The sequence below is a fragment of the Trichosurus vulpecula genome, chromosome 7, assembly GCF_011100635.1.
Source record: "Trichosurus vulpecula isolate mTriVul1 chromosome 7, mTriVul1.pri, whole genome shotgun sequence".
In the NCBI taxonomy this organism is placed as follows: domain Eukaryota; kingdom Metazoa; phylum Chordata; class Mammalia; order Diprotodontia; family Phalangeridae; genus Trichosurus; species Trichosurus vulpecula.
This window is the reverse complement of record NC_050579.1, coordinates 156,385,421-156,408,128: the sequence shown is the minus strand read 5'-3', so window position 1 is coordinate 156,408,128 and position 22,708 is coordinate 156,385,421. Positions and strand designations below refer to the sequence as shown.

Sequence of the window (22,708 nt, the reverse complement as noted above, 5' to 3'; positions counted from 1 at the left end):
CTTGGCTGGTTCCCTGGATGACACCATGAGCTAACTGATTTGGAATTTCCTTGAAAACCCTAACATAGGTGATGTTTAAAGAGCCAGGCCACATTAGTCTGCTGCTTCTATTAGACTTGTCCATTAGTGAGAGCCATCAGTCTCTGGGCTAATTTATCTCTTGTTAACTAGAGCAGGATTTGCAGTTTTTGCACCTGTCATTCTAGGGCAGCTAGGTGACACAGTAGATAGGAGTGCCGGCCCCGAAATCAGGACCTCTTCCTGAGTTCAAATCCAGCCTCATTCACTTACTAGCTCTGTGAACCTGGGCAAGTCACTTAACCCAGTTGGCCTCAGTTTCCTCATCTGTAAAATGAGCTGAAGAAGGAAATGGCAAACCATTCCAATATCTTCGCCAAAAACACCCCAAAGGGGTCACAAATTGTACAAAACTGAAAAGCAACTAAACAACAACAACAAATCTGCCATTCCACAGGCCTCCAAATATTCTTGAACCACTTGACTTATGTCACTACGCAATGTCCAAATAAGCTTATTTCCTTTGCCAAACTTGGGGGAGAAAGAAGGTTGAACCTACCAGTTGGAAGAAATATAATTTGCCCGTGATTGCCTACATCAGAGGGCAAAATACACATAAGTAAAATTTTTAAAGGAGGTGGAGAGGAGAGATTCTTTACAAAGCACACTGCTCGCTCTGGTCCAGATATTCAGGAAAGCAATTTGGATTTATGGCAAGTGCCTAAAACGTCCATATCCTTTCATCTGGAGATCCTATAGCTAGGTATATACCCACAAAGGAGATTGTTGACAAGAAAGGTCCTATATATAACCACATATCTATAGTAACATTTTTGTAATAAGTAAATGGAAATAAAATAGATATCTATTAGTTGGGAAAATAGCTAAGTTAATTGAGGCACAGGAAAGTAATAGAAGAAACAATGAATATGTTGATGATAGAGAAACATGGGAAGACTTCTAAGAACTGATACAAAGTGAAGAAAGCAGAACTAGAAAAATATATACAATGTCTACAGCAATGTAAATGGGAAGAACAATGACAAAATAAATGAAACCGAATGCTGTGAAAGCCATAATACTGAAGTCTGAGCTCAAAGAGATATGAATGCATTTCCCTTCCTTCTTTGTAGAGGTGGGTGACTATGGGTGTGAAACATTGCATACAATGTTGAATTTGGTTGAGGTGTTGATTAGTTTTGCTGAACTAATTTTGTATCTTTTTTATTCTTTGGTATAAGGCATGATTTTCTGGGAGGAAAAGGAAGAATGGGAGGAATGTATTAGGAAATGTGATATAAAAACCAAAGATAGCAATAAAATTTTTTGAAAAGAAATATATAATGTATATGGTCCTAATACATATTGTAAAAAATGACATCTATTCTTCAGTGGATTCAAAAGATATGAATAATATCTGAAAGAAGAAATAGAAATTGTTAATGACTACATGAAAAACTGTTCAAATTGCCAAATTATTGAAACAACCTGAAGATACTCCCTTACACCTATTATAAAGGCAAAAACTGTTCACCAAAATAGTTAAGTGCACAGCAGAAAGGGCTATAAGAAAAGAGGATTCCTCCTCCACCCCTCTTCAGAAGGCAAACACACTTTGGGACTGCTGGACAGGTGATCTCCTTCCCACTAGACCGCTATTGTCTGAAATAGAGAATGGGTGTGATGGGAAAAGTTCCCTAAGGCTAGCACAGTGGGGCAACTTCTCTAATGAGCATTTATCCTCTGCAAAATTCATAAGAAACATATCAGTCCCTGAAATCCAATTGGGAACCATTCCCTATCTCTTCAACAAGATACGAATAGGTATATCCATCATCATCTTCGAGGTGTTGTCTCATTTCCCAAAGGCTCGATGTCTTTAGAAACTCACCCATCAGTCAAAGTACTCCCCTGGTCAATATCCCTTTACAATAAAATGCTATTTATATCCCACAACCAAAGGAATAGTTAAAGTTATCTAAAAGACAAATATTACAGTTAGTTTTGGTGTGAGGTTTGGTTGATTATAGTCCATTAACAATGATATTGTGAAATAAAACTCACTGAGGCAACATACAGAGTATGCCAATGACTCAGAACTGATGCACCTGTGCAGGTTTCACTGCTGAAATTCCCTTCACTGACTACAATCCTCCACTTGTACCGCTCCCTACCTTCTATGGAACCTGTTCTTTTGCCTTATTAAAATCTCCAATTCCTTGACCCCTTTCTCTGATTTTCCTATTGCATTTACGCTCTTCTGGCTTCATTTCTCTCCATGCCTTGTCTGGGCCTTAAAGTCAGTCATTTCAACAATGTTCTCACTAGCATGCTAGAATCACTCAATGTCTTGACGTTCTAAATCTATATGATCCTCGACAAATCCCAATAGGTATTATGCCCAATATCTGAGGGTGCCCTCTATTTTAATGAGAAAACAAACACCATCCAATGTGAACTGCCTCAACTCCCCTCCCTCCACACCTCAAAACTTCCTAGTATCTTCACTCATTCCTTTTTCCTTTGTTTTGACCTCAGAGGAAGAAGTCCCCTCCTTTCCAAGACTTAACTTCTCCATGTGTCTTCAAGTATTTCCCCTACGTTCTCTTCTGTCTCTTGTATCTCTAACCTCTGCCTCACCCTTCTCTCTCTATCTACCAACATACTGTTCTTCCCATTCTAAAATAAAACTTTATCTTTCAATGCCCTCAGAGAATCTTTACCCAAGACATCTACAAGATCTCCAACAGCCAGTTGACGCTAGAAGACCTCCAGGCATGAGGCAGTGTGACATATAGTGGTTAGAAAGATGGACCTGAAGTCAAGACAACTTTGGTTCAAATCCCATTTTAGACACTTACCAGTTTTGGGGACTTGGACAAAATATTGAAACATTCTCAGCCTCAATTCCCTTACCTGTAAAGTCAGGCTAAAAACAGCACCAATTTCACTGTTACTGAGAAGAACAGATGAGAAAATACATAAAAAGGGCTTTACAACTTTAAAAGTACTAGGTAAATGTCAGCTATTAATAGCTCCTGAAGCAGCTGATTCCATTCATATAATCTCTAATTATTAAGAAGCTGTTCCTTACATCTACTGAAATCTGCCTTTTTCCAACTTCCAAATGTAAGTCATAGTTCTTCCCTCTGAGATCAAGCAGAAACACAGTCACTCTTTCACAAAACAATTATTCACATATTTAAAGATGACAACCTTATGGCCTCTTCTCAAGGCTAAATGTCCTATCTTCAATAGATCCTTTTACAACTAGTTTCCAAGCCATAATTCTTATTCCATGCCATAATTTCCACTCATAATTCTTATCACTCTCCCCTGGATAAACTCTAATTTGTTAATATCTTTTCTAAATAATGTGTCACCAAGAACTTAACACAATATTCCAGATATGTCTTTAAGCAACTGTCCTATCCATCACCTCATTTTTACTACCAAACAGCTTAAAGGAGTAGTTTATACTCACTGCCTTCACTTTCTCTGCACCTACTCACTTGCTCAACCCCTTAGAATCTGTCTTTTGTTCCCACTATTTTACTAACTTACCAATGGTCACTAAAGACCTCAGTCACTAGATCCAACATGTCAGGATCCTGTAACCACTGACTGCTTGGACCCCACAAGCTCTAACATAGACATATGCTAAAGATGATACATAAATATAGGTCAGAAAGTACTTACTTCATCCTAGCCTGTGTTTCTATCATTGGCAGACATTATGGTGAATTCTGTGCCTAAGACCTCAAGCAGCTGACACCATAGCCAAGTGCACAAGTTCCCCCAGAAATACACAGAAAACAGAATCACACAGATACATGAGGAAACCAACCCAGGTAAACAGATTCCCTAAGGCTACATTGCTATGCTATAAACTTTATAGCATAAAGAGCACTCACTTGGTTCTCTTGCTCTTCCCAGTCTTCTAACATAATTACTTCTACACCTACACCTGAGGTATAGCATAAATACACCTGCTCAGGAGCCTGAGTTCCCCATAAGCAGCCTGAGAATGGGAGAAAAGCTAATGTCTTTATTAGGCTTATTGGCAGCAGCTGATGTTTTGCTGATCCCTTGGTTCAATTGCCTCACCTCCCTGATTGTGCTAACCAAAAAAAGGAGGGGAGGGGCTTTTTTTAGGCTTTACTTGCCCTAAAGTCTGCAAAATCTGATATTGTTGACAATTCCTTCCACCTTTCGCTCCCCTTGGATCTCCTTCTACCTATCTGACAACTCTTTTCTGTCTTTTTGAACAGCTTTCCTTTCTACTCCTTTCACCATTTATTCAACAACCATTCAATAAGTATTTATTAAGTGCTTACTATGTGCCAGGCACCGAGAACACAAAGACAAAACCAAAAACAATCCTTGTCTTCAAGGTTACAATTTACTGGGAGGGAACTGTACACACATTTTTGAAAAATACAAAATACATACAAAGTAATCTCAGCAATAGGAAAGAACAGTAACAAGGGCCTGGAGTCAGGAAAGGCCTTGTATAAGAATTGGCATTTGAGTTAAGCCTGGAAGGAAACCATAGATTCTAAAAGGAGGTGAAAAGGAGTGTTCTGGGCATGAAGAACAGCTAGCCAATGGAGAGACACACACAGGCAGGATATGGATTGTGTGTGGCTAGGACACAGTGCAGAAGTACAAGGTACAGTCAATCAATAATTTATTAAGTGCTTGAAATATGCTAGGCGTTGTGCTGGTCTCTACTCTCAATGTGCAATAAAACTTAAAAGGAAGATGAGAGCCAGATCGTGGCAGGCTTCAGGCATCCCTATCTTTATAAAGGAGATATATCAGTCACCTTCTCCCTTTCCCTAACCACTTCCTTCTCTCCACCATCCCCCTCTCATCCAACCATTTTGCCAAGTCGCATTGACACTTTATGGCTCTGGTAGGCGTGGCTGAGTCAGATGGGGCACATGAACCTTACCCCCTTACCTTCCCAGTATAATAAAAAGGACTAACATTTTGGGAAGACAAATTGACCCAGTAAATGATAGAATCCATAGCACTCCTAGAATTTTGCCTACTGAGCTCAATCAAAAGGCTGAATCTGAGCCTCTTCTCTGGCAATTGGTTTTCCTGCCTATCCTTTTGGAATTTGGCATTCCACAGACTCATTAAAACCAATCTCTTCTGGGATCTCATTTCATGACTGTTCACCTTCCAATTCATGCATCCATCCTCTCTCCTCTGTCTGGGTGTTTGACTCACCATCCAGCTGCAGTTTTGTTCCCCCCCCCAGACAAATGGCTTTCAAATAGCTGACAATGGTGTAGCTACTCACCAAATGCACAAAATATGTGAAGGATCTGTGCTTTTGTCAGCTTTAGGGAACTCTTGGTATGGGAATTATCTCCAACAATTCACATAGCAATCCGTTTATGACTCTGTGAATTAGTGCTATGGATTCCCCTGAATCACAAAGACATTAAGCATCTTGCCCAACATCACAAAGCTATTCAGTGTTGGAGACAGAATCTGAACCCAGCTCTTCCTGATTCTGTGATACCGCAGTTTCTCTATATAACAGTATTACATAGAAATGGCAGAGCCACTTGCTGTACCACAAATCTCCCAGTAAGTGGCACCAGAGATGACAAAACTGGCAACAACAGTCTCAGAATTCTGAGGTCCCTTCCACCTCCAGAGCTGTGACCCCACGATCCTGTTTGTTTCTCTACCTTTATATGCATACACTGTAAATTCCACAGGCACCATAATAAGTGCCTACCATAGAAATACATTGAACCCTCCATCTCTCTAAGCCCTTGAGACTCCCTTAGGCATGACTTCTTTATGAGATCTTTTTGTTAATTCTGTAATGAAATCCCCTCACAACAAATTCTGCTCTATAGCAAGGTGCATTAGCTATGCTGACTTTCCAAAAATAACAAAACCAGATGATCTAAGTAAAAAAAAAGACATAGGTAGGGGCTTACACTAATTAAACACTTTGACTTCTATAGGTTTAGACTTTGCTAGCTAGGATTTAAAATCCTATGTTGTTCATTCAAAGGATAGACTCACAGCAACCTTTAAAGTAAATCAAATTCAACCCCCTCATTTTATACATGAAGAAATCAAAGCCCAGAGGGCCTAAGTGATTTGCCCAAGGTCTCAAAGGCAGTAAGTGGCAGAGCTGGGATATGAAGAAAGAAGAAATACCAAAAAAAAAATACTTTTACCAGTATACATAAAGGTGGGAAGAATACAGCCTATAACTGATTTTTTGTTAAAACATTTGGAAGTCTTGCAACTATATCCAACATAATTAAGTCTGAATTTCTGCCATGGGGATAGATTTTGATCAGAATATTTACGCCTTTTATCAAGAGCTCATTTACACACATGCTTTCAATTAGTCAAATAAAATGTTTTTCCATGAAAAAGGGTAGAATGGTATCATAGCACTGCTACGTACAAAGAAACTAAGATAAATAATGTCCAAAGGACACACTCCATGATATGCCACAGCATTGCTTAGGAGAGATGAATCAAGTCATGTCTTTTCACTGTCGTTCAAAACTCAGGTCTCTGGTTCCCTTTAGAATTTTGTCCTCTGGGAAGACTCAATCAGACTTCATTAAAATGGAGTATCACGTGAGATGCATATATATTCAGTCAGCCATAGAGCTGCCAGCGAGACAAAATTCCAAGACAAGTTAGAAGGGGCTTGGGGGCTCCGGAGATTTGAAAGTATCACAGACTTAGAGCTGGAAGGAATCTCCTAAGCCACCAAGTCCAACCCTCTTGTAATACAGATGAGTATTGTAGCAAGGTAGGTGGTGATGGTGATGGTGATGGTGATGGTGATGGTGATGGTGATGGTGATGGTGATGGTGATGATGATGAAGATGATAGCTAACATTTAAATAGTGCTTGCTATGTGCCAGGCACTGTGCTAGGTGCTTTACAATTATTATCTCATTTGATCCTTACAACAACCCTGTTATTATTATCCAAATTTTACAGGTAAGGAAACTGAGGGAGACCCAAGTTAAGTGACTCGCTCAGGGTCATACAACTTAGTAGGTGTCTGAGGCTGGATTTGTACTTGGGTCTTCCTGATTCTAAGTCCGGGGTTCTATCCACTGCACCACCTACTTATACCTTGCTGTAGATGGCAAGGCCCAAGGGTACTTAAGGTACAACGGTAGGACAGATGGTAATACTTTTATCAGATTTTTTTTCTGAAATAATAATTATAATAGCTAATGTTTGTATAGCACTTTGAGGCTTGCAAAGTGCTTTCCGTAAGTTATCTTATTTGATCCTCAAAGTAGCTCTGTGATTTACGTGCTATCATCATCACCATTTTACAGAAACTGAGGAACAGAGAGGTTAAGCAATTTTCCCAGGGTCGCACAGCTAGTGTGTGAGACAGGATTTGAACTCAGGTCTTCTAGGCTCCATGTTCAACACTCTTTCCAGGATGCCACCTAGCTGCCTCCATCTGATAAAGTCCAATGCTACATCATAGAAGAGAGATAATGTTTGGTTCTTAAAAGGCACATCAGTGAAATATTAACTCCTAACGGCCCATCTGGTGTCAGCTTCTCGCCCATCATTGGAGAATGAACCTCCTTAGCTTCAGAGAACTCATGCATATTGGCCACCAAGAATTTATTTTGGTCACATCAACTCATAAAACAATTTTCATCTGAGACATGGAGGGGGCCCTGCTTGATATAGAGTGTAACCTGTGAATGAACTCATACCTGCTTGGGGTATTGAAGTTAATATACATTCATGAGGAGGGGAGGGGAGTGGGAAACAACAAATAACACCAAACTCTGCTCAAACCTCTGTCTCTACAGCGATTGTAAGTGTGAGTGAGTTAAAAACAGACCCGCTTTCACTAGTACACATCTTCCCATGTCATACCTGCCCCTTGGTTTTGGCTGCACTAAATCAGCTTCTCATTTTGCAGAAGAGAGACCTTTGGTCTTGACAAACTCAAGTTTAGGGACAGTTGAGTGGCACAGTGGATACAGCACCAGGCCTGGAGTCAGCAAGACCCAAGTTCAAATCTAAACTCAGACTAGCTGTGTGACCCTGGGCAAGTCACTTGAACTCTATTTGCCTCAGTTTCCTCATCTGAAAATGGGGATAATAATATTCCTTAACTCTTAAGCTCTTTGTAAAGAGCTCAGCACAGTGCTAAATATTAGATATTATTACTATTATTAACTAAAAGCATGTGTTTCCATAGACAAAAGAGCGCAAAACACAAGCTAAAAACAAAATTTTATTGAGCCATCAGGCAGAAATTCTGTGTGTCTGTCTGTCTGTCTGTCTATCTGTCTATCTCTGTCTCTGTGTGTCTGTCTGTCTCTATCTCTGTCTCTGTGTGTCTATCTGTCTCTATCTGTCTCTGTCTCTGTCTCTCTCTCTCTGTCTCTCTCTCTCTCACACACACACACACACACACACACACACACACACACACACACACACACACACTTTTTGCAGAGGCCTCCACTCCTCCCGTAAGTGGAACCAAATGGGGGATACCCTGAGGAATGCTTTTAAAACAGGATTATCTTTGCTAGTAGACACCTGCTTTTCATGTCTGTCTCATGGTAAGTGTGGCATGGTCCAGTTTACTTACTGACCATGAGTCCTATTATAAATGCCTTCTCAGTAGAAGGATTCTGAAGGGGACACTGTCCAGTTGGAAAAGCTTCAAGGCAAAAGCCTTTTTAAGTCTGCCAACCTGAATGGTATCATTTCAAAATATGCTTTCCATTCTTTCCACAGAACTGCAAAGGGAATCCTACCAGCACTTCAGAAAACTGATACTGTATTGTTTCTCTGGAGAGGATTAAAATGAACAAACTCCACACAAGAGCCTCAGAACTACCACTCCCTCTGCTGAAGAACAATGGCTATGTTCCCCCCTTCCACCCATCTCCCTCCAAGGAACTATAGGTTGGAAAGGGAGTTTAATACACCCCGTCCTACAGCTCAGAATTGCACACCCTGCTATTCTCTACAATACTAAGCAACCAAGCTTTCACACCCACATATCCTGTACCTCATGCAATTACCTTCAACTACTGAGTTGGAAATTAAAATTATTTGGTTCCTAAGGACAATGTTAGGAGAGTGACATTTAGCTCCCTGACAAGCCCAGGTATATTCACAGAGGGGAAAAAAAACCCAGCATTTGAAATGTGTTGCCAATGCTCTATTTTACTGGTAATTTGACTGTATTTTCAAGGATGCTTTTTTTAAAAAAATATAATTTTTAAGGAATGATACATCCCACGGCGGGGGTGGGGGAGGCATGCTGTACCATTCTTCCTCTTCCTTCCTGGATAACTACCAAGGGCTCGGGGAGCCAAGTGTGTGGTATGATCTTTACAGCAGTAAAGTCAACAGCTGGCTTTTTGGCATGCTGCAATGAAGGCACTGAAGCAAACCAAATCATCACATGGCCAAGTTACTAATTCTGTATCTTTATGGCTCAGAAGTCAAATTCCTCTCCAGTACATTAAATGCCAAGACGTATACAAAAGCATAGGAAATCTGGTTGAGATAAGGCAGTAGAAGTCTTTTATTGTTGTCGTTGTTAGGCTCCCAAGTAGATGCAAAAAAAAAATCAACACAGCATGGCAACTATACCTGGCAGTTTGTTTTGGGGACAGAAACTTAGTCTCAACAAACACTACCATGCATTAGAATCTAGCCCACAGCTGCACAAGGTACCACAAATCCTATAAAGGACAAAGTAAAAACATGGAAGCAAAAAAACCTTCAGAAGAAAGGAGGAATAGAGAAGAAGGGAATTCTTAGGATCACAGGAGCACAGATTTAGAACTGGAAGGATCTTAGAAGTAATCTATTCTACCCTCTACAGGCAGCTAGGTGGCACAGTGGATGGAGCACTGGTCCTAGAGTCAGGAAGACTCATACGCCTGAGTTCAAATCCAGCCTCAGACAATTACTAGCTGCGTGACCCTGGGCAAGTCACTTTTAGCCCTGTTTGCCTCAGTTTCCTCATCTGTAAAATGAGCTGGAGAAGGAAATGGCAAACCACTCCAGTAAATTTGCCTCCCCAAAAGTAGGATCACAAAGAAGAGTTGGACACAACTGAACAACAACATTCCAACCTCTTCGTTTTATAGGTGAGGAAACTGAGGTCCAGAGATCTTATAACTTGCCTAAAGTCACACAGGCAGTATTGAAAGCAGGATTTGAACTCAGGTTCTCTACCTCTAGAGTCAGGGCCTTGAAAAGAGTTTTGGATGTTGTGTCAAAGGATCTGGATTTCAAATCCTGTCCCTTTGCATTGCGTGACCACGACAAGTCATTTAATCTCTCTGGGCCTCAATATCCTCCTATCTACAATGAAGAAGTTAGACTAGATGATCTCTCAGGTTCTTTCTAGCTCTAAGTCCTGAGATCTTAAACCATTACCAGACTACTAGATTAAAAGCTCTAATTATATCCCCTATTTTTGGAGGGGGGAAGGCAGGGGAATTGGGGTTAAGTGACTTGCCCAAGGTCACACAGCTAGTAAGTGTGTCAAGTGTCTGAGGCCGCATTTGAACTCAGGTTCTCCTGACTCCAGGGCCTGTCCTCTACTCACTGGGCCACCTAGCTTCCCCCCGCTGCCCCCCATTACACAGTCTTAAAATTTCTTTCTAGGATCTTACAAATAAACAGATTATTCCTTGATTATCTACTGTGCCCATTATAGACAATGGGGAAACACACCAGCAGTTTTCCTAGTAAATACAGGCATAAAGAATCTTTTTTCCATTTTTCTGCTATCATTTGACATAGTTCTAGAAATGCCAGCAATAGAAATAAAACAAGAGAAAGAAATGAAGGGCTTAAAGATAGGTAAAAAGGAGACAAGACTACCCCATTTGCCATCGATACGTCAGGTTCACTGAGAAAATCCATGAGAATTAGCCAAGAAACTAATTGGGACAATAGCTTTAGTAAAGTTTCAGCCTACAAAATAAGCCCTCAAAAATCAATGGTATCTCTATATAACAACAACAAAATCCATGAATAATAAAAAAGGAAATCCCATTTAAAATAACTACCAGATACCTAAAATATGTGCAATCTGATTATCTACTATACAAGTTATAAATTCATAACTTGCACAGTATGGAGTGCCCTTGTCAAATTGATAGGAAATAGACTTTAAACATTTAGTATAATCAAGGAGGAGAGATCAAGAAGTAGTTTTCCTTTTAAAAAAACTTTGGTAAATGAAGGAATGGGGAAAGAGGAGGAGAATTATTTGCAGAGTAGTCTTCACTTTTTTCTCTATTACAGATTACTTTCCACAGGAAGAGACATAGGCTATGATTAAACTGGCCATTTAATTGCAGAAAATTCTGAGCCTGAAACACCTGGAAAGGAAGTACAGCAAGAAGAAATAATACTCAGCAGACAAATTATTCCATGCGAATTCTCATTCACATGCAGGGCCTGCCTCAAAAATCAAAATAATTTTTTTCCTTCTTCAAACACTAAATTGGGTTAATGCCTAAAGCACCATGATCAAAAAGCCAAGTGATTTATTTCTCAACAAACAAAATTTAAGTAGGATGGTGTAATATGTTAAGCAGTCCAACATGTAGCTTACTAACTTATATCATTTTAAATTAACTTCACAACTGACTCTTTCTACCCTGTTATGAATCAAGACTTTCCTTATCCCCTCAGCATTCTTTCCCTCCTCAGATTTTCCTATAGCCCTCATTACCCCTGTCATACCCTCTTATATTATAATTTTTTGTGAATAGGATATATCTGCCCCTCCCCCTAGTGGAATTTAAAATTTCTCAGAGCTAGGACATAGTGTCATTTTAATTTATTTATTTATTTTAGTTGTATTCCAATACTTAACAGACCCACATCCTTGACCATTTGTATGCAAGTATTAGGAGGCTGGGAAGGAAAATCCTGAAGCAGAAAGAGATATGATCATTATGTACCAGAGTCCCTCCCCTAAGTAAGTTAGGTCAATCCTTTTTCTAAAATATAAGGAAGCTGTCCCCAAGGCTTGATTGGCCAAGGGGATCAAGGCTCAAGCCCAGTTAGTCTTTATTGGAGCAGCTTCCTGGTAGCTTCTAACAATGTTGACATGGCTTTCTGGTCACATAAAGACCAAAAAAAAGAAAACCAACCTGCTCTCATGAAGTCAGATCCCTTTAGACTTGCTGGATGTCCCAAAGCCCTTGATGACCAGAAGGATTTCAGGGCAGAAGTGAGGATATGTCAAGTTTGAGATGCCTATAGGACACAGTATAGTGTAAGATAGGTAGTAGGTGATGAGGGACTAGAGGTCAAGAGAGAGACAGGCTAGATATAGTGATCCGGACCTAATCTAGGTAGATGATAATTATCTACAAAGATGAGGATAATAATCATGCATTTAAAAATCACTTTAAGATTTGCAAGTCACCTTATAGATATCTTATCCTCTCAACAACCCTGGGAGGTAGTGTTATTATCACCCCCATTTTATGAAGGAAGAGACCAAGACAGATAGGTGTTAAATAACTTGGTCAGGGTCACACAGGTAGTAGAGGTAGAATAGAGAACGGAGAAGTCTGTTATTGCTGTTCATCCTTCATTCTCAAAGAGCACCAGTGAAGTCACAGGAGTGATGTTTTGACTTGCATGCATTGGTTTTAAGTGAGGCAGAGCTACATAAAGTCATCAGCCTCACTCTCTCCTCTAGAGTCATCTAAGTCCACTGGCGAGTCAAAGTCAAGATGATTGGTGGTGGCTCCTGTGCTGGGCCTGAAGTCAGAAAGACTCATCTTCCTGAGTTCATATCTGGCCTCAGACATTCAAACACTAGCTGTGTGACCCTGGGCAAGTCACTTAACCCAGTTGGCCTCGGTTTCTCATCTGTATAATGAGCTAGAGAAGGAAATGGCAAACCACTCTAACATCTTTGCCAAGAAAGGCCCAAGTGGAGTCACAAAGAGTCAGACATGACTGAAATGACTCAACAACAACAACATACTATCCACTTTACTGCCTAGCTGCCAAATTAAACTTCTGAGAAGGTCACCAAGTGAGGACATGCAGATAGAGAAGAGGACTGAGGAGACAGCCTTGGATTATACCCACATCAAAGGAGTATGATGTGGATGATAAATTTATAAGGATTGGGTCAAAAATATAGCCCCAACAGAACTGTGGCTGGTGAGTGATATAAGGGTAAGTGAGACAGTTTTATTGGGTATATTGGGAAGAGAGGAGGGGTGGTTGGGCTGATGATAATGGATCTGAGAAGACTGAATTACTCAATTTTAAAAAAGTTTATATTTGTATTTTGCTTCTGTTTTTGAGAATAGAATAGAATAGAAGAAAAATAATTAGCAAGGAATGAGAACCCAAGCGAGAAGTCAGTCAGAAAGCATATGGCGACCTCCTGCGACTTCAAGTCCCCAGGCCCAGATACGTTGTTGTTCAGTTGTTTCAGTTGTGTGGAACTTTTCTTTTCTTGGAAAAGATATTGGAGTAGTTTGCCATTTCCTTCTCCAGCTTATTTTTCAGGTGAGCAAACTGAGGCAAAGAAGCTTAAGTGACTTGCCCAGGGTCACAGAGCTAGTAAGTGTCTGAGGCCAGATTTGAACTCAGGAAGATGAGTCTTCTTAACTCCAGTCCTGGCACTCTATCCACTTTGCCACCTCACTGTCCCCAGGCCCCAATACACTGTGTCCTAATGTACTGAAAGGACTGGTGGATGTGATCAGTAATCTCTGAAAGATTTTGTAAAAGAATATGTCCCAATTTGAGAGAGAGAGAGAGAGAGAGAGAGAGAGAGAGAGAGAGAGAGAGAGAGAGAATGTAGCATTTGCAAACTACAAACCAATGAACTTGATATCAGTTTCTGCCAAAATTATAGATCATATAATTAAAGGAGTCATTTATGAGCATTTAGAAAGGGAAGCAGTGACAAATAAAAGCAGCATATCTTCAAGAACAAGTCTTGCCCAACTAGATGCATTTTCTTCATCCATGGCACTCCTTTTGGACTTCCTTGACTTCTCTATCCTGCCTGATACTTTGCCCTTCCCTTTTTCCCACCCCCTCTATTTTTCACCTTTCTATTGTGTGTTGTCTTCACCCATTAGTCTGCAACATTAGCCCTTTGAAGGCAGAGACTGTCTTTCTTTTTTCTTATTTGTACCTCCAGGACTTACCACAGTGCCTGGCACATAGTAGCACTTAATAAATATTTATTGACCAACTGACAAGATAACTAGATTGGTAGATCAGAGAACTATTATAGCTATATTTCAGCCAAACATTCAACAAAGTATCTCATGTTATCTTTGTGGACACAGTGAAGATACATGGGCTACATTCTAGTAAAGTTATGTGAGTTTGGAACTGATTGAATAACCATACCCAAAGATTCATTATTAACAAGTCTCTGCTATCTTGGAGAGGTCACTAGCAGAGCCCTGGGATCTGTCCTTGGTCCTGGGCAGTCAACATTGTCATCAGTCATTAAGTATTTATTAAGCACTTCCTAGTTCCTGTGCTAAATGCTGGGGATATGAAGAAAGGTGAAACACAGCCCCTATTCTCAACGATCTCACAGTCCAAAGAGAGAAACACCATAAAAACAACTACTTACAAACAAGTTATATGCAGGATAAATTGCAGCTAATCAACAGAGGGGAGGCATTAGCATTAAGGAAGGTTGGGAAAGGTTTCTTGTAGAAGATAAGACTTTATATAAGACTTGAAGGAAACCAGGGGAGTCTGGAGGCTAAGATGAGGAGGGAGAGAATCCTATGCATGAGGGACGGTCAGTGAAAATGCCCAGTGTCAAAAGATGGAAGGTCTAGTTTGTGGAGGAGGAAGGGGGCCTGTGTCACTAGATGGCAGAGTATGTGGGGCTGACAGATGTCATTAGACTGGAAATGTAGGAAGAGGCCCCCAAGGGATGCCTTAGACAAAAGCACAGATACTATACTCGTGAAATCTGCAGCTGATATGAAGATTTAAGGGATATAAAACACATTGGAAGACAGAGTCCACAACAGGTCAAATCTAGAAAAGAAAAAAAAAGAAATTTAATATGGACAAATAAAGAGTTCATCTTTAAGTACGAAGTGGAGGAGACATAGGTAGACAATAATTTCTGTAAAAGACAATCTGGAGAGTTGGGTGTACTTTGAGCCAAATATGAAGCAACAATGTGACACAGGAGTTAAAAAAGGTAAGGCTATCCTAGGCATCATGAATAGAAGGCAAAACAAGGGATACTATTTCCCCTGTACTGTGCCCTGGTTCAGCTACATTTTAAGAGACATGGACAAGAGAGAGCCCATCTGAAAGACAGCAGCTAAGATAGTGAACTGACCAGAAAATATCTTATCCAAGGATCAGTTTTTAAAAATTAGGAGTTGTTTAGTTAAGAGAAAAGAGAAGATTTAGGGGAGATCTGACAGCTGTCTTCAAGTAGTTAAAAGCTGGTCATGCAGAAGGATAGGATTTGTTTTGATTAGCAGCTAGGTTATTCAGTGGTTAGAGCGCAGGGCCTAGAGTCAGAAAAATCTATTTTATGTCCTCCAGCAGTGGAGAAGATCACCAGTTATGAAAGGAAGACTCAGCCCTTGAAGGAAAATAATTCCTTTCCTCTCATGGGTGGAAAGAGGGAATTTTTCTCTCTTCCCTTCTCCATTGGCTATAACATTTATCACAGGAACTAGTTGCCCAGTAAGGGATACCACACACAGCAGAAAGTAAACCCAGTCAGAATGGAGGCAGGAGGCAACTCTGAGAAATGTAACCTCTTGTGATAGAGAAGAGTGCTAGCCTTGGCCATCAGGAGCTGAGCTTCTGTGAGAAACAGACCCATGGAGCCAAGCTGAATGATCGGCCCAATAGAGACACAGCCTGGAGGGATAATATGAGAATACCATGAGATGTTAAAGAAAATTGGGGCCCTGTACTACGAGAAACATGAGTTTCCTGCATCATGTGTGTCCCCTTTGTGTCCACTCTTCTCACTAATGTTTGCAGTTGCTGGAGAGGGTTTATGAAGGAAATCTTTTATAGTAACCGCTCTCAGGATACTATCTCAGTAAAAGCCTTTACTTGGAGCTAATTGTGCTATTAAGCACACTGATGAGGGCACATGAGCTATCATTTTAGGAATTAAGACCCACAGAGTGTCTTGAGCTTAGGAATAGTCACATCCTAACCACCACCACCACCCCTCCACACACACACACACACACACACACACACACACACACACACACACACCGGGGATCCAATATGTTAGTATGAATTAATTGGTATAACCTCAGAGGAGATGCTACATGTAATCAAGGAAAGTTCAAACCTAGAATGCAAGAGTAAAAGTTAGCTATTAACAATGCAAAAACAAACTTATAAGGTCATAGGATCGTAGACCTAGGACTACACGAGTAATCTCAGAAGCTGCCAGTCTAAATCCATTTTAAAGATAAGGAAGCTGAGGTCCAGATTTGCCCAAAATCACACTGGTAGTAAAAATGAGAGGTGGGATTTGAACCTAAGTACTCAACTGTAAAATGACCTGAAGAAGGAAATAGCAAACTGCTCTAGCATCTTTGCCAAGAAAACCCCAAATGGGGTCACAGAGAGTTGCACATGACTGAAACAACTGAACAACAAAAACAACTCTGAGTAAGGGAAGGTGGAAGGAGTTGGTGTTGGTAGTAAGCCAAGAAGTTAATGAAGAAAGTATGGCAATATCACTGAGAGATTTTAAGGCCCCAGGCTGTTGCTTAAGTCATCCTTTCTATCTGGAAAGCATTTCACGTCCCCCAGAACCAGTTCCACCCATGGTAGTGAATTCCTACCCATAGAGACCCGGTTCAAATGTTACCTTCTCCATTCAATTCCATTCAACTCAAAAATAAACATTTCTTAAGCATTTAACTAGGTGCATAGCCCTATGCTAGGCAAAGACGATGCAAAAATGGTTGCAGCCCCTGCGTTAAAGTCTCATGAGGAGCTACAACATGTACACAACTAAGTATAAAGGTTAGATTGTGGAAAGGACAAAAGGAAGATCCAGATAATGTGATCTTAGAGTATGAAAAGAAAAAGATTGTTATAGGGGCAGCTAGGTGGCACAGTAAGTAGAGCACCCGCCCTGAAGTCAGGAGGACTGGAGCTCAAATCCGGCCTCAGATGCTTGACACACTTAACTAGCTGTGTGACCTTGGGCAAGTCACTTAAACCCAATTGCCCTGCCTTCCCCCCATCAAAAAAAAATAAAAAGATTGTTTTGACTGGGGGGCTAGAGAGAATGAAATAACGTTTTTGTAGAGGAAGATGGTATCTGAAATGTGCCTAAAGGCTTTTCTTGAAACACAAAACTGGCTCCTCACCTGAAGTCAATCAATCAATAAAACTGTATTAAGCACTTACTGCATGCCAGATGCTGAACCAATATTACACTTTGTATTTCTCTCAATACACTTTGATGGTTACTCATGTGTATACCTTGGTCCCCCTGCTTGACATTATGTCCATGAAAACAGGCATATCCTTTGTATGGACCGTAGTTGTCTGGCACACAGTAGACACTTTATAAGTATTTTATGGTATCACAGTCTTAGAGTTGAAAGGGACTTTAAGGCCATCACATTCAACACTCTTATTTTACATAGGAAACTGGGGCCCAGAGACATTAAATGAATTGCCCAAGGTGACATAAACAGTAAATAGAAGAGCTTGGAATTGAACCCAGGTGCTCTGACTCCAAAGCTGGCACTCCTTTACCAAACTGAGCTGAATTGAATCAATGAAGGTCAAGGTAACTAGATTACACCTTAGAGATCCAATTAATTTTCAATTAATAAGAATATGTATGCTCCATGTCAGTCATCTTTAAAATGCTTGCTTCAGTTACAAAGGAAACAGGTTGAGGGTATAGTCAAAAAAGAATAAACCAGAATCATTATGGTACAGGGTGCATGACCACAAGTCAAGTTAACAAGCATTTATTAAGGATTTATTTTGTACCAAGAACTCTGCTAAGTGCTAGAGATACCAAAACGTGGCAAAAAAAACATTTTTGCTCTCAAGGAACTCACAATGTGATGGAGAAGACCAATAAAAGCAGCATACAAGATATATCTAATAAACTGAAGGTGCTCTCAAAGGGAGAATACTAGCATTAAGGGGGACCAGGAAAGGCCTCTTGCAGAATGTAGTATGTGAGCTGAGCCTTGAAAGCCAAATTGCACATAGATTGGGCTAAGGATAGTTATCTAATGGGTCATTCAAATATAATCATAACTGCTTAGGCCAGAGGTAACCAACTTTTTTTTAAAGAGAGTCAGGTAAAAACAAAATACTTCTGACTAGATACCATCTTAATGTTCCCAAATACCTGTTCAATTCTAGATGCTATGCTAGGTAGGCACTAGATGTTATAGAGTACTATTCTTTCCCTCAAGAAATTTCATTCATATTTTCTTGCAGTTCCTTGGAGTAGCCCATCAAGAATTATGAATAGCCATATTCACAATACAGGATTGCTCTCTCCATCAACTTTCATTTATGAAACCTCAAGTAGTAGCACTCTTGCTAGATAATCAGAACCTATGGGAATGGAGTCCATGGATCACAGTACAACTTATGTTTAATAAATATCCTCTCCAGAGAAAATTGCTAGTAAGACAAAGTCAATGGAGATAGTTATCATAGACAGGAGTAGGTTACAGCATATTTCCAAAGGTGCCTTGAAGCTACAATAGGTAGGCCCCTGTCTTCTCTGTCAGTTCTGTTTCTGAACTACTTTATACTACTAGCTCAGTGCAGCTGTTTTTGGTAATTGTGCAATTCATGGCCCAAGCCCTCCTCCCAATAAAGCATCCTCTATTACCAGACCATGGAAGAGTAACAAATCCAATAGCAAAAGCATTTGAGACACTAAAACAATAAAAAGAAGTAATAGAATCACTCCCTGCTCTCTATATACCATTGGATATAACCTTCTCCCCTGTGAAGGGAATAAAAATTCTAACCAATTCCCTTCTCTCCTTAACATACTCTCAATAGACAACATGGAGAACTCTTAAATTTGCTTCAGATTCTTAGCTTGGCTCTCTAGGCAGCAGAACTCTTATAAGACTGAAAGAAGCCATGGCCACAATATATCATGTGCTACCCCTTCCAACCTTTCACTCCCACTGTAGCTCTCAGTGAGCCTCTCCAAATTCAGGAATATCCTAATACTTCCACTCACTTCTCCATGCTGTTCCTCCTATCTTATTTCCTTTTCTTTGTCCCCTATAGCTCCTCTCTTTTTCTTTTTCAAGTTCACACCACCTGACAGTACCCAAATCTAGGTGCCAAACTCCTCCAGGAACCTGATGACCTGGACCTTTCTCTAATTAGCAGTAATTAGCTCACCATTGTGGGCCTGAAACATCTCTGGGAGCTCACATTAAGATCTGAGAAATTCATGTCCATATTACATAAGCAAGAATCAGTATAAAAAGATATCATCCTGGAAATGAAAGATTAGGGGAAAAAAAGAAAAGAATGGGATCATAGATTTAGAGTTAGAGGTCACCTCAGAGCTCCTTTAGTTCTACTTCTTCCTTTCAAAGGTTAAGGTAACTTGGCCAAGGTCCCACAGGTAGAGAGTGACATAACTTGAATTTGAAGGCAGATCTTATGATTCCAAACCAAGGGTTCTTTCCATTATGCTCTACTACATTGGTTCTCAAATCATGGTACACATGCACACACAATAGCCTCCATTAGGAATTTCTTTGGACAATTTATTTATGAGGACAAGAATCAAATAGGATGACTGCATTGCATTGCATTGCAAACTGCACCAATGTAAGTAGTGCCATGAGATTATAGGTCCATTGAAGTTCACGAAGAATAATGTTTTCCCTTGAGATTCAGCAGGATACATTGAATAAACTCTAAAAATAAAGACCACTTGCTAGAAAAGAAGGATGCACTATGAGAACTTAAGCCTAGAAAAACTCCATGCCTGCTTAACTATGTCTATATGTATTCCTACCCCTTGGACAAAAGATGATGTCTTAAAGATATTTTCTTCATACTTACATACTCCTAAAATACTTTGTACTTACATACTCCCCCCAAATGCTTGGCATAAAGTATTTGTTATGGAGGCGGGAAAGGGTTGAGGTGGAGGTGAAGTATTGGAATACCTAGCACAGTCTCTTTAAAAAAAAGTGCTTTCCAGAGGGGTCTTCTGAAACACTGATCGTATGACAAATCAACCACAATCACCACACACCCCCAACCACTACTTTCAAACAGTCAGGAGCTTTGTCTGGGGCTCCAAGAGGAGATAGGGAGAGGCCAGAGAAAGAGAGAGCAAGACTGAAAGAGAAAAATCAGCTCTTTCACTACATGTAACAAAATTCTCTTCAACCCACCTCATATCCTTAACAGACCAGGTCTGCAACTGAAATTTGAAAACCTGTACAGTAACAGTTCTCAAACTTTTTGGTCTCAGGAGCCCATTACACTTTTAAAAAATTGGAGAACCTTTTTAAACTCTTAAGAATTATTGAGGACCCCAAAGAGCTTTTGTTTATGTGAGTTATAGCTCTCCACATTTAGCATATTTAAAATTTTAAACTGATAAATTTTTACTATATTAATTTATTTTAAAATAAGTCCATTATGTTATCATAAAAAACATTTTATGAAAAATAACTATATTTTCAAAAACAAAAATTTAATGAGAGTGTGGCATTGTTTTACATACTTTTGCAAATCTCTTTAATGTCTGATTTAATAGATGACAGATGAATTCTCTACTTTGCTTCTGCATTCAATCTATTATAATAAGTTATTTTGGTTGAAGTATATGAAGAAAATCGAGCCACAGATTTTCACACAGATATGTAGAGTTGGCAAGTCCAGGCAGTTGGAATAAACTTGGGACAGGCAGTTACTTTATTCTACTGGGCAAATAACTTCTCAGTAATATGAAAATAATCTTGACTTCCTGGACTCTTTGAAAGGGTCTCAGGACCACACTCTGACAACCACTGCTGTAAAGAAAACTTAGGTTAAGGAGGGAAAAGGAGGTGCTAGGCCTTTCTCTCTCTCCCTCTTCCTCTCCCTCCCTCTCAATATCAAGCCACATCTGGAGTGCTGCTGTGGAGACAGAAGAGGATACTGGATAGGTTGATATTGTCACTGTCTCTAACTGTCTTAAACGTGGTAATCTGCTGACCCCAACCCCCGCCAAAAGGCTCTAGTTGCCCTCCCTTCGCCAGTCACTGACCTTTTTGTGACTGCTCCCTCCTGGGGGGCAGCAGCCCAGCTCCTCCTCCCCTCGACGGTTGCTCCTTAAGTAGGTCACCTGCCTCCTGCTGGCAGCTGGGGACCGGGAGTGTCCCGGTGGCAGGTGCACCCTGGGAGGCGGGTGCACCCTTGGCAGCAGCTGCCGCAGCGCTGGGGCATCTGGCCAGCCTGGCGGGGAGCTACTGGAGGGCAGTCCGGCCTGCCCCTCGCTGCCCCTTGAGGACCAGGAGCGCCTCAGCTCCAGGGTGAGCTGCAGGCAGAAAAGGAGCGCTGCAGAGAGCAGGCATAGGCGGAAGGCACAGCACCTCCACAGCGGTTTCTCCTTAGCCATCCTGCCTTGCTGGGCTGGGCCCGTCCTACGGAGGGTGCTCAGAGCCCCATGTGTGGAGGAGTGAGGAAGCTCTCCCTCATGGGACCTCGCGCTGCAGCAGGGATTACCCCCATCCCTGGGCTGCCCGAGCTCGTTCCTTCCCTTTCTGTCTCCTTTCTTCTATCCCTTGGCAGGCAAGCGAGCCCACAGGGCAGGCAGGCAACGGGCTGGAGCTCTGGGATGGGTGAGGGAGGAAACGAGGGATCTGGAAAGAGAACCCGAGCTCTCTGGCTGCAAAGTTTGGAAACTCCCCTCGGCCGGCACAGGACGCAGCTCAGACCCGCCTTCCTCCCTTACAGTCAATGGGAACCTTTGCGTAACTTTATCCAGAGGCCACGGCGGTCAGCTCACAACTTTGGGCTGCGCGGGCTGAGGGTGGTGGGCAGGCGGGATGGGGAGGGGGGCGGGAGGTGAAAGCCTAGGGATGCAAATCAGGTTGGAGTCCTCACTCAGACTCGGAGATAGATGGACCACCCCTGGACCTGCAGGACACTGCCTGGCTGCCCACTGTCCCAAGGACCCTTTACCCCAGTGCTACCTGAGCTTCATACTAAAGTTGGGGGAGGGGACGTGGGGCGGGTAGAGCGAAGCAGTGCTTTTCTCCAGCTCTAGATCAGGCTAGAGATACCCACTCAAAGGTACGCTCGTAATTGGATCCTGCAAGGTAATTAATTGTCTGTATTGTTGTTGGAAAAGTGAGAAGCTGAATGGGATAGTGGCTAGGGAATCGAACTTCAGGTCAGAAAAATCTGGATTCAAGTCCCACCTTCAACATATATACTGGCTGTGTAATCTTGGACCAATCATGTAACTTCTTAGTGTCACATTCTATTCTCTCAGACTACAAATTATAGATCAGCTGCCAGTCTGCATCCCACAGAGTGGAAAAGATCACAGGCTCTGGAATAAGCTGGATTTAGTTCCTGCCTCTGAGGCTTAATTACGTGTAAATAAGACTTTGGCCAAATTACTTTACCTCCC

General features: G+C 41.1%; 1 protein-coding gene across 1 annotated transcript in view; it reads right to left on the bottom strand.

The window, feature by feature from the left end:
• The window catches only part of METTL24 (methyltransferase like 24), a 171,440-nt gene extending 149,752 nt beyond the window's left edge, over positions 1 to 21,688 (bottom strand). The window contains exon 1 of the mRNA XM_036767909.1: positions 21,338 to 21,688. Within this exon, the coding sequence (XP_036623804.1) occupies positions 21,338 to 21,688 (351 nt within the window). The remainder of the gene's footprint in view (positions 1 to 21,337) is intronic.
• Positions 21,689 to 22,708: the final 1,020 nt, after the last annotated feature.